Source organism: Pelophylax lessonae (genome assembly GCF_965119305.1).
Source record: "Pelophylax lessonae genome assembly, chromosome: 1".
Lineage (NCBI taxonomy): Eukaryota > Metazoa > Chordata > Amphibia > Anura > Ranidae > Pelophylax > Pelophylax lessonae.
Genome location: NC_138768.1, coordinates 588,369,686 through 588,383,204, shown reverse-complemented (window position 1 = coordinate 588,383,204; position 13,519 = coordinate 588,369,686). Strand labels below are relative to the sequence as shown.

At 40.5% G+C, this 13,519-nt stretch overlaps 1 protein-coding gene across 1 annotated transcript in view; it reads right to left on the bottom strand.

Moving 5' to 3' along the window:
• Positions 1 to 13,519, bottom strand: part of LOC309544253 (PDZ and LIM domain protein 5-like) — a 318,724-nt gene that overhangs the window by 232,367 nt on the left and 72,838 nt on the right. The window contains exon 2 of the mRNA XM_082243155.1: positions 8,886 to 9,037. Coding sequence (XP_082099281.1) covers positions 8,886 to 9,037 — 152 coding nt within the window. The remainder of the gene's footprint in view (positions 1 to 8,885; positions 9,038 to 13,519) is intronic.

Here is a 13,519-nt window from a genome sequence, read left to right as displayed (position 1 = left end):
GCAGCTTCACATCCAGTTTCCTGATGCACTGCACTTTGTGACTGATCCTGCAGTCTTCTGGGACCTGTGATGTGTCACAGAAGGCTGTGGGGGAAAAGCGGGAGGGGGGGGTAGGTACCTGGTGAGGATGCAAACAAGCAGAACTTTCAATTTTGGGTGAAGTTCCCCTTTAAGTGCGGGAACCCATAGCAGGCAATTAGAATTCACTTTGCTTAAGTCAGACTAGTACAATAAGAATTTGAATAGCCCCTTTGGGTTACTGCACCTAGGAAGTGGTACTCGAGAAAAAGGATTCCTTTATGAATCAAACTTTTAAATGTCATAGGCAAAAGTTTTTATATGTGAGAAAAAACTTGTGCATCTTAGAACATACACTACAGGTGCATCTCAAAAAATTAGAATATCATCAAAAAGTTTATTTCAGTAATTAAATGTAAAAAGTGAAATTTATTATATAGATTTTTTACACAGAGTGATATATTTCCCGCATTTATTTATTTTAATTTGGATGATTATGGCTAAAGGCTAGTTAAAACCCGAAATTCAGCATCTCAGGAAATGAGAATATTGCATAAGGACAATAAAAAAAGGATTTTTAATACAGACATGTTGGCTTACTGAAAAGTATGTCCATGTACAGTATATTATGCACTCAATACTTGGTCAGGGCTCCTTTTGCAAAAATAATTGCATCAAAGCAGCGTGGCATGGAGGCGATGAGCCTGTGGCACTGCTGAGGTGTTATGGAAGTCCAGGTGGCTTTCATAGCGGCCTTCAGCTCGTCTGCATTGTTGGGTCTGGTGTCTCTTCTTTTTGACAATACCCCACATATTTTCTATGGGGTTTTGGTCAGGCAAATTTGCTGGCCAATCAAGCATAGCGATACTAGGATCATTAAACCAGGTATTGTTGGTACTTTTGGCAGTGTGGGCAGGTGCCAAATCCTGCTGGAAAATGAAATCAGCATCTCGTAAAGCTGGTCAGCAGAGGGAAGCATGAAGTCCTCTAGAATTTCGTGGTAGAGGGCTGTGCTGACTGGACTTGATAAAACACGTGGACTAACACCAGCAGATAAAAAGAAAAGAGAAGGCGCCTGGCCCTTTAAATAAAAGATTGTTGAACCTGCTGCCCTTTTAATTGTAATAAAACAATAAATAGGTATATATCATAGGTAAAAAGGCGCTGGTAATCTTAATATATCACGTGTTATATAAATTAATAGGTGATTTAAAGTGTAATATATGTGATTAAAAATTGCTACAAATATATATATGATCTACTATTGGTGCAATTAGCAAAGAAAAGTGCATACCAGTGCAATTTCAATTCAGAAGTGTTTGTGCTTCTCAAAGTAAATTAATCCACAAAGGTGTGGATCAGTGAACCAATAAATAGATATATAAAGAATTCCATACAAAAATCACATAAGAATATATAAAAATATAAATATATAAATGTGCTCCAAGTAGTGTTTAAAAGTCCAGGCAATAGCATGCAATCAAAATTGTGCTTGGTGGATTCTTATTAATCCCTTCACAGTGCTCCAGGTGCTGGGATGTGACAACCGTCAATTAAGAAGTGCTTGTGCTTCTCAAAGTAAATTAATCCACAAAGGTGTGGATCAGTGAACCAATAAATAAATATATAAAGAATTCCATACAAAAATCACATAAGGATATATAAAAAAATCACATAAGAATATATAAAAAAGTATAAATATATAAATGTGCTCCAAGTAGTGTTTAAAAGTCCAAGCAATAGCATGCAATCAAAATTGTGCTTGGTGAATTCTTATTAATCCATTCACAGTGCTCCAGGTGCTGGGATGTGACAACCGTGGCCTCTTACCAGCTAGCAGCAGGTCACAAGGACCCCCAACGCCTGTGATCCCTTTATTGGGTGGATCAGACCTCTCCTCGATTGCTTGGATCTCTGGCTCCTATATTACTCGAGTTGGACCATGTAGTCCCCCCATACACATAAAGATATAGAAGAACAAATAGCCTCCAATAGTGAAATACTGTTTTATTCTCCAAAAAACATACACTATAAGGTGACAATTAGCCTCTTACTATTTGTTGTGCCCTCCTGGCACTGGGCAATTCGGCAGTACAAAATCGTTTTTTTGGGTCTTAGGAAGATATTCTCCGGGGATCTGCAGCACCCTGTATCTCCTTTCCCCCTTTCTTTGTATTGCAGCGGTGGATGTGTATCCCAGCCTCTGTTCCGAATGCCTCTGTGTGTTACTTCCGGGTTAGCATTGACCACAATGCATTTCGCTTAACGAGCGTCCTCAGGCAGTCTGAAGGGATTAATAAGAATCCACCAAGCACAATTTTGATTGCATGCTATTGCCTGGACTTTTAAACACTACTTGGAGCACATTTATATATTTATATTTTTATATATTCTTATGTGATTTTTGTATGGAATTCTTTATATATCTATTTATTGGTTCACTGATCCACACCTTTGTGGATTAATTTACTTTGAGAAGCACAAACACTTCTGAATTGAAATTGCACTGGTATGCACTTTTCTTTGCTAATTGCACCAATAGTAGATCATATATATATTTGTAGCAATTTTTAATCACATATATTACACTTTAAATCACCTATTAATTTTTATAACACGTGATATATTAAGATTACCAGCGCCTTTTTACCTATGATAACACCAGCAGATGATATGGCTCCCCAAATTATCATGGACTGTGGAAACTTCACATTGGACCCCATACAATTTGGATTCTGTGTCTCTCCACTCTTCCTCCAGACTCTAGGACTTTGATTTCCAAAGGATTTGCAAAATTTCACTTTAACTCGAAAAGAGGACTTTCGACAACTGAGCAACAGCCCAGATAAGATGCTTCTGATGTTGTAGCCTACATCCTGGATACGTCTGTGTGTGGTGGCACTTGAAGCACTGACACCAGCCGTAGTCCACTCCTTGTGAATCTCCTCCAAATTCTTGAAAGGCCTTAGCTTCACAGTGCTCTCAAGGCTGCAGCTTCTTGTGCACCTTTTTCTACCACACTTTTCCTTACACTCAACTTTCCATGAGTAGGTTTGGATACAGCACTCTGAACAGGCAGCTTCTTTAGCAAGTGTGGAGGGTGTCAAGGACTGAGCAGTCTTCCCCATGATTGTGTAACCTACTGAACCAGAACGAAAGGCTCAGGAAACCTTTACAGGTGTTTGGAGTTAATTAGCTGATTAGAATGTGACACCATGGGTCTACATTATTGAACTTTTTTACAATATTCTAATTTTCTCAGATACTGAATTTTTGGTTTTCACTACCTGAAAGCCATATTTGTCAAAATTAAAAGAAATGAAATAAATCACTATGTGAATCTATTCAATATACGAGTTTCACTTTTTGAATTGAATTATTAAAATAAATACATTTTTTGAAATGCATATATATATATATATATATATATATATATATATATATATATATATATATATATATATATATATATATATATATATATATATATTTTTTTTTTTTTACAGAAAGGGGAAAGGTTAGAAGCCCTCTAAAGTTTTACGGTTTTATTGCCATCTGGGGCTTTGTTACAGTTTTTATCCTCACTTCCTGTTTTGGTGACTGGCTGAGGAATGAAATAGGACTTCTCTAAAAACAGCATCATCGCTATTTTTCTTATGGCCGTTTCACAGACACCTTTGGTTCACTATATAGAACACATCTTTCAAATAATTTTCTATCATTTTTAATATAAACAAAAGTTTACCCAAGGGTGTGTTTACAAAGTGAATTCTTTTAGTTTATATAAGCCCAATGAAGTGGACACTAATATTCATTTTTAAAACCTAGCTCCATTTAGCTTAAAAAAAAATGTAAATCCAGCACTTTTTAACCCCATGCAAACTGATCATTATATCCTGATGCATGTGGCTGTGGCATTTAGCTGTGGGAAGAGGGCAATGGAAACTCATGTAGCTCAGATGCTTGCAGTCTGTCAAACTCAATCTGCCCCAAAAAGTGACAATACTTAAAGAGGAGGGGGGGGATGCCAAGAAGTGGAACTTCCCCTTACATTTCTGCTTTTAGTGTTAGGGTTGCCATACATGAAGCAATTTCAACCACTTTCAAGCAAGCTTCGATTGCAAAAACAAGCAAATGAATCAAAGCAATTTACAGTAAACAGTTTCAAACAATAAACCGCTTGACACTAGCTGTAGGTTGCTGTGATCCTTTTGATTGTTTTGGGAGCAAAAGCATGACAAGTGCCATGTGCATGATGAGCATAAGCTTGCATTCACACTGGTGTAGCTTGTGAACACTTAAAATCATGTGCCATGCAAGAAGAGCGGTTTTTGTTTGAAGTTCAAAAGGAGCATGAGCTTCTTTGCCATGTTTGTTGCGTATAGGGCATCTTACAGAAGTGAAAAACATGCATCTGCAAGGCACAGATTGTAGAGTTACAGTAGTAGGAATAAGGGTCAGGGAGATGACTTGCATGGCTATTTTTGGTGCCAGATGTTATAAGTCACAATTTAGTTCTAAAATTGAATACACCTTTTATTGCAGAATCACAAGATCAATGGCACAGCATTTTCAGGGTCTGCTTTACATTTTATTAATGTAATGAAACTATTGAAATAACTTTAGATTATATACTAGGAATATAGTTGACATAAAGGGTAAAAAAAAAAAAAAAAATAGAAATAAGAAACAACTTTTTTTGAAGACACAATTAATATGTGATGAACAAGTTTGCAAATATAAACACACAGCAAGCATGATGTATTCTAAGGTCTACAAAAATGTTCCAGCTTGGAAAGAATCCACTGGATTCCTGTGGTTGGATGTACAGGTAGATGCAGACATTTGCAGCAGCTGGACCTGTACAAAGCACTGTCCGCTGGTATTCAGATATAATTCCACATCCAGCAAGTAGAGATGCTCAAATGTGAACGGGGCCTCATACTGATAAATCAGTTTTGGAATATGTGATATAATGTAAAGTAGAGAAACCTTTAACATACAGGGTGTTTTTTTATAAAGGATCAGCAAACACAATTTTGCTTGTTTAATTTAAGTAATTTTTTTTCAGGTGCAGGTTGGAAGGAAGGAACAAACAAAAAACTGTTTTCCTTGTTGAAAATAACAGACATTGGGGACAAATCACAAAAGCTTCAGGCCTCATGCACACTGGACGTTTTTGGAGCTGCTGTTAGCAGCGTCAGACATTTTTTTTGCAGCTGCAGAATGCCCATCCATATTATTCTATGGCCTCATGCACACATAGAGCTTTTAGGAGCTCCAAGTGGCATAGGTGTTTTACAGCTCCAAAAAAAACCCAGGAACTGTGCGTTCTGGAGCTGCAGCGTCAAGCTGTAAAAACGTCTGACGCTGCTAAAGGCTGCATAACGTTGCTTAACGTGCCTTAAGCCACGTTATACATTTTTTTCTTCCATTCAAAATCAATGGTTCCCTATGGGAGCCTATTGATTTGAATGGAAGTCGCACCGCAAGTCGGATCAGGATGATGCGACTTGCGCTGTGAGAATCATGAGGGGGAACTGCACGCCAAAATGGGGAAAAAAACGGCGTGGGGTTCCCCCCAGGTTCCAAACCAGGCCCTTCGGGTCCGGTATGGAATTTGAGGGTAGCCCCACGCCGAAAAATACGGCGTGGGGTCCCCCCCAAAATCCATACCAGACCCTTATCCGAGCATGTAGCCCGGCAGGCCAGGAAAGGGGAGGGGACGAGCGAGCGACCCCACCCCCCCTGGACCATACTAGGCCACATGCTCTCAACATGGGGGGTGTTGGTGCTTTGGGGCAGGGGGAGCTCTGCACCCCCCACCTCAAAGCACCTTGCCCCCATGTTGATGACGACAAGGGCCTCATCCCCACAACCCTGGCCGGTGGTTGTGGGGGTTTGCGGGCAGGGGGCTCATCAGAATCTGGAAGCCCCCTTTAACAAGGGGGCCCCCCAGATCCCGGACCCCCTCCCTATGTAAATGCAGTGTGTGTAAATAACGACAGGAGACGTTTTGGAAAGTTTATTAAAAATCTTCATCTGTTCTTCTGCTCTTTTGCTGTCCTCTCTTCTTGTCTTCTCCTCTCCGGTCTTCTGCTCTTTTGCTGTCCGCTCTTGTTGTCTTCTCCTCTTCAGTCTTCTGGTCTTCTGGTGTCGGCTCTTCTTTCTCCGGTCCTCCTCCGACGACGTCTCTGGTGATTATGCCGGTCTCCGGTCTCTGCAGCTTATTATATAGCCATTAGGGGCGTGGCCGCCAGATGACGTCATCGGGAGACCCCACCCCCTTATGTCACAGATTACGTCATCTGTGACATAAGGGGGCAGGGTCTCCCGATGACGTCATCTGGCGGCCACGCCCCTAATGGCTATATAATAAGCTGCAGAGACCGGCATAATCACCGGAGGCGTCGTTGGAGGAGGACCGGAGGAAGAAGAAGAGCCGACAGCAAAAGACCAGAAGACCGAAGAGGAGAAGACAACAAGAGCGGACAGCAAAAGAGCAGAAGAACGGAGAGGAGAAGACAAGAAGAGAGGACAGCAAAAGAGCAGAAGACCGGAGAGGGAGAAGACCGATGAAGATTTTTAATAAACTTTCCAAAACGTCTCCTGTCGTTATTTACACACACTGCCTTTTATGGGGTGAATGGGTAGGGGTACAGTGTACCCCATACCCATTCACATAGGGAGGGGGTCCGGGATCTAGGGGGGCTTCCAGATTCCGATGAGCCCCCTGCCCGCAGACCCCCACAACCACCGGCCAGGGTTGTGGGGATGAGGCCCTTGTCCTCATCAACATGGGGGCAAGGTGCTTTGAGGTGGGGGGGTGCAGAGCCCCCCCTGCCCCAAAGCACCCACACCCCCCATGTTGAGGGCGTGTGGTCTGGTATGGTCCAGGGGGGGTGGGGCCGCTCGCTCGTCCCCTCCCCTTTCCTGGCCTGCCGGGCTGCATGCTCGGATAAGGGCCTGGTATGGATTTTGAATGGATAGGGAACCATAGGGAACCATTGATTTTGAATGGAGGCAGAAAAAACGCTGCTAAAAGCTACTGTGGCCAAAACGTGCAATAACGCTAATGGAAAAAGCTACTGAAAGCACGTTTTTACAGCTGCTTTTTCCCGGCGTTAATAAACAGCTTTGGAGCTCGTTTTTATGACGCCCTGTGTGCATGGAGCCTTACAGCAAGCATTAGTTGTGGTCACCTTTTGAAATTTTCATAATCTATACAAGAGCTCATGTCCATAGGTGTTCTCTTGTGGCATCCCCCCGTCAGAACACAATAGCTCAGCGAGATCGCTGGACTAACATCAGATTATTAGTACAGGATCTCCTCCCAAGCTCCTTTGTTTTTTTTTTTGTTTTTTTTTATTCAGCCCGCTGGGTTGACCAAAAAAAAAAAAAAAACTGCTAGTGTGTACCAGGCTATACACAGACTGCTGATACAATTAACCAAGGAAAGAAAAGACAAGTAAAAGGAAACTGAATAGATAACACAATCTATTGTCAACACTGCAGTAAAAAGTAGTTCAGTAGACTATAAAAAGGAAAGAATACAAAAATAGTAAAGGGAAAGGAAACCATGTGGGAAGCAGCCTCTTACTCTAAAAGGAATTCCATGATGTGGTTGAAGAAATAAATGAAAGAATTTATTATAGATGCTCAGCAGAATCAGATGGATGTAGTTCATCACGGACTGCACAAAAAAAGGTTCTGGCGCAACTTTAGCTCTTTATTTTATATTTATAGAAGCATAAGTAAATGGTCCAATGCTGTAACTAGGGCCAAGGACCAAATATCTTGATATTTGCTTTACGATGACATGGGGGCACCCGTTTCTCAGACTAAGCTTACCCTGTGGTGATGTGACATAGCCATAAGGTCTATAAATAACATGCAATATAACTGCCTGGTCTAAGTAAATTCAGTCTAGATTGGGGAAGGAATGTTTCAGTTCAGGTGAGGTTAGCAACGTGCAAAATGTTAGAGATTTAAAACAAAGCTTATTTTATAAGCACATTACATTGTAACAGGGGATTTCTTTCTCACAAAGGCACGTGGCCTTTGAATGAGTAGAAATACATTTGTCTACTTATGTATAAATTAATTTATCAATGAATCTTCCCTCTACTTCAGAATATATATTTTAATGGACTCCTGAATCTTTTACCCATTTGTACAGATCTTTGCATCTTATATACACATGTAATGTTTTCTTTAGGTCAGTTTTAAAAAAAAAAAAAAAGAACACTTTGGTGACTAAACTAGAAATCTATCAATTTTAGTTACCCACTACATTATTCAAAGAAGATTGGGAAATACTAGTACGATAATCACATTGATACACAGTAAGTATATGATTGGTTGGGACTACAAGTCTGATTGGTTAGGAGTATTGGGAACAATGTACAGTACAGAAACATATGGCATGTAAACTACACATAATTAGCAGTAATGGTTCTGGATCACTCCATGCTAGGCTGTGATTGGTCATTGTGATTTGACCACTAAACTGCACAGACACATATGTCATATATTACAGCATCTACAGGGCAGATAAAATACAGTAATGTTTCCTGCTCACTTCACTAGAATGTGAGGCTGTGATCACTCAGGACCACTATCAGCACTATACTACATAGACACTTATGGAATATATAAAGTATGTATGGAACATAAGTATTTACTTCGAAGAATACTAGCTGGAGATTTTTTTTACGCTCTTCTGGGTGTATTCCAGTCAAATGCATACTACTTTATGCAATATTTTCAGCTGATATTTGTAAAGGGCCTTGTGGGTTTCATTATCCCACGTCACGCCTTAATTTATGTTGCATACTATAGTGAAATAAGGTTAAGTTAATACTCACTTTTGCAAAGTCAAACTCAATGATCCAGTGCATGCCTTGATCTTGTTTTGTGCCTCTAAATGAGTCATTCCATCGGTGCTTATGCCATCAATAGTAAGAACTACATCACCAATTCCGATATTTGCTTTAGCAGCCTTCCCTCCATCATTAAGCTAATTAGAAGACAGAAAAAAAAATGAGGGTCATCAGGACAGCAAAGTAAAATTAGGTCACTGGTCATTTTCTTGACAGTTCAAAATTTTTTGTATTTAGTAACATATCCTAGGTATATTCCCGTTTTGCATTGCTTATAGCCTTAGGTTTCTGATCATAAATAGGTCTACTACTGGAATAAAAAGGAAAACCTTTTGGATATTTGTTGGAGGTCACAAGAAAATAAAATCTTCACATGTTGGTGAAACAAATATCCACTGGAAATTTTAATGTACAGTATGCCCAAACACATTCTATATTAGCTATCAACAAACATGTCCAGCCCCACCTCTACTCTTGTCATAATTATTTTCTCTTTGTCTGCTAAAGAAAAGGCAAAAAACTAAAATACAAATACACAGTACATACTGTACTGTAAGTTTTGCTTAAAGCAGATCTTCACCCTCCAAAACTTCACCTTCACCCCTCCTCAGGTCTTACTAGATGAATAGGGAGCTTTTTTTTATTTTCTTAATTTCTTTTTTTTTTTTGGAAATTGACCAGCCACATCCCTCCTGCACATCAATCACCTAGATGAATGACATCCACTGTGCTCCCTTTGCCACCTGGCATATTTACAATATATATCCCATGAGGCATAGCCTTTCATTCAGGAAAGGAGGGGGTGGACCTATCATCGCATCATCTGGAGGTGCACTGGCTGAACCGGGAACGGCCTGCAGTCTTTCGATGACATCACAGCAAAACATGGCGACACTGGGCCAAGTGCTGCCAGAAAAGAAGAAGGTCGCAGCTGGATAGCGCTGGGGGGTAGTTGTATAGTTGTAAAAAAGCTGCTTAAATGACTTACAAAAGGCACCATTATTGAAGATTTAGAAAATAGTTTTATAGTATTATAGTATTATCCTTGTTGGGCTGGTTAGTAAATCCATTTGGGTCATTTAGGTGTCCATTACATGATTTACCTGTGTGGCAAGTAAATTATGAAAAAAAAAAAAAAAAAAAAAAAAAAAAAAAAAAAAAACTTATAATGGGGTTTTATAGAATAGAAGACAATTAGTACCCATTCCTTGATTGTGAAATTTGAAATTGTGGCCTTAAAGTGTTCCTAAACCCAGGAGCCTGCATTCACCATATCTGGTCTCCCACAGTACACAGAACATGGAAATGCAATTAGTTTAGTAAATTGAAACTGCTAAATATCTTTTCTCATCAGCAATATATAGCAGTCTTGTGACTTCTATCAGTTCTGGGTTAAGCTTATAGGAGGAGTTTTCATACTGCACTGAGCTGTCCTATCAGGATGCAGGACCCCTGAGCTTCTGTCTGGAGAGTGCTGATTGGCCCTGTGCTGATCACATGCACCTCCCAAGAAAGAAAACAAACAAATACTCTGTCTAGCAGCACACACTAAACTGAGCATGTGCAGCCTGACGCCAAAGGCTCCATCTTATCCAGACATGTTCTGGAGTCAGTGGAAGAAGAGGATCTGTGCCTACAAGATCAAACGGCCTTTTTACACAATACAGATGATTAACCCCTTAGGCTCCACAGGGAGTATAACAAGCATGCTTTACTGCATAGACAGACTTTACTGTTCTGTGTATAGGAACACTTTAAAATTACATTGAAGGGTCTAGTAGGAATTATGGTAAACTCCGAGAACTGGAAGATAAAAAAGGTATACAGAACGTAGTGCTCACATAAAATGCATTCAAAAAATATGTAAGTGGTATGAAAATGCATACACTGGGACATTTTATTGTAAAGCTGACCAAACACACATATCACATACTAGTTGTGCAATCTCTGTGCAATGCCCTTCAGATTTACCAACTATTATGCTGTCTGAATCTACCTGACTATGACGGTGTATAAAAGGAATGTCTTGTTTAGTTACACCCCTGCACGACACACTTCTAAATCTAAAAGCAGGGTGGCACAGTAAACTTATTGATTGTTATGTATGTAGCCATCATAACTATGAATATACCTTGTAATCTTTCAAATACATTTTTGATAGTTTGATTGATATATTTTTAACCTTGCTCTCATTGATATATTTTTAACCTTGTTCTCAATTTATATTGACATTAAACTGATTCTATTTTTTTTTTTTTTGTTAAAAAAAAAAAATCATGTTATACTTACCTACTCTGTGCAATCATTTTGCACAGAGCAGCCTCGATCCTCCTCTTCTGGGGTCCCCGCAGGCACCCCTGGCTCCCCCCCCCCCCACCATGTGCTCTTATAGCAAGCCACTTGCTATAGGGGCAATCATGCAGGGTCGCTCCCGAGCCTCGCGGTCTGTGTCTAATAACACACATCTGGACTTGGCCCTGCCCCCCCAACTCTCTTGTCATTGGCTGTAATTGGCAGCAGTGTGAGCCATTGGCTACTGCTGCTCTCATTGAGCCAATGAGGGACTTCGCAGACATCACTGGATTGAAATTGGGTTTAGGTAAATATAAAGGGGGGCTAGAGAACTGCATGCATAGTTACATAGTTAGGGAGGTTGAAAAAAGACATCAGTCCATTCGGTTCAACCTATGATGTGCGTGTGTGTTTAATGTTAACCGTACTTTGTATAACCCTGTATGTTGTGGTCTTTAAGGTGACTGTCTAATCATTTTTTGAAACTATCGATTAGGGCTGCAACTAAATGATTATTTTCATAATAGATTTGTTGGCCGGTTATTGTTTCGATTAATCGAATAAAATCATTAAGAAAAACTCAATATTCCATTTTTCCCCCAGGGCACACCAATGATGGGGCACTGCCCCCCCCCCCCCCCGCGGCAACACCAATGATGGGGCACTGTTCCCCCCGGCAACACCAATGATGGTGCACTGTTCCCCCCGGCAAAACCAATGATAGGGCATTGTTCCCCCCGGCAACACCAATGATGGGGCACTGTTCCCCCCGGACAACACCGATGAAAGGGCACTATTCCTCCCATTGATACCAATGATGGGGGCACTATTTCCCCGGGAACACCAATGATGGGGCACTATTTCTCCCGGGAACACCAATGATGGGGCACTATTTCTCCCGGGAACACCAATGATGGGGCACTATTCCTCCCGGGAGCACCGATGGGGCACTATTCCTCCCGGGAGCACCAATGATGGGGCACCATTCCTCCTGGGAACACCAATGATGGGGCACTATTTCTCCCGGGAACACCAAAGATGGGGCACTATTTCTCCCGGGAACACCAATGATGGGGCACTATTTCTCCCAGGAGCACCAATGATGGGGCACCATTCCTCCTGGGAACACCAATGACGGGGCACTAATTTCTCCCGGGAACACCAATGATGGGGCACTATTCCTCCAGGGAACACCAATGATGGGGCACTATTTCTATAATTAATTAAGCCGCTATATACTGTATAATATGATAACAATAAATCAGTGCAATCCACAATAAACAATATATTGCAGGGAATTGTTTAATCCTAATGGCAGCTTACATAAAGTGCCTTTCACTAACCACAAACCAAAATTAAACAAAGAATCAATGCAGAGCCAAAAGCCTAAGAAATATATGCTTATCTGGATAAAATAGTTAATATTTCTTATAAGGTGCAAGATTATAATAGAAAAATAAGTGAATGAAAATGTCAACCAGAGTTATAAAAAGGATGTGAAAAATTATAATAGTACAATTTCACTAATAAAATGAGGCTTTGCTCCATAATATTAGGGAGCATAGAAAGACCCACTATATGTGCTATAAGGACGTTTTTATTCACTTATTTTTCTATTATATTATTCCTTATAAGGTGCATTATAATAATAGAAAAATAAGTGAATATAAAATGTCCTTATAGCACATATAGTGAGTCTTTCTATGCTCCCTATTATGGAGTGAAGTCCCATTTTATTAGTGAAATTGTACCATTATAATTTTTCATAACCTTTGCATATCTCTGGCTGACGTTTTTATTCACTTATTTTTCTATTATAATATTGCACCTTATAAGGAATATTAACTACTGTATTTTCTGGCGTATAAGACTACTTTTGAACCTCAAAAAAATCCCCCAAAAATGGGGGGTCGTCTTATACGCCGAGTATAATATCTCCAAGGTAACCTAAGTATAAGTATTACCGGTAGATGAAAATTAGGGGGGGGGGTCGTCTTATACGCCGGAAAATACGGTATTTTATCCGGATAAGCATATATTCCTTAGGCTTTTGGCGCTCTTTATTTAATACTGTATATTCTAGTGAAGCTCGGGACTCGCGTGATCCGCTGCTGCTTCTCTGCTCGCTCTCCTCTCTCTCCTCCCTCGATCTGATTGACTGCAGGGCTAAGAATCCCTCACTGATATCAGTAAGGCGGCGGAGAGGAAAGGAGGAGAGAGGGGGCGGTCACGTGGGTGCTGAGCGACGCTCTGAAACACAGTGAGTGTATGCACACAGCAGCTTGTACAGAGAGGACAGCACTGACAGACAGGGAGGAAAGTCCTGT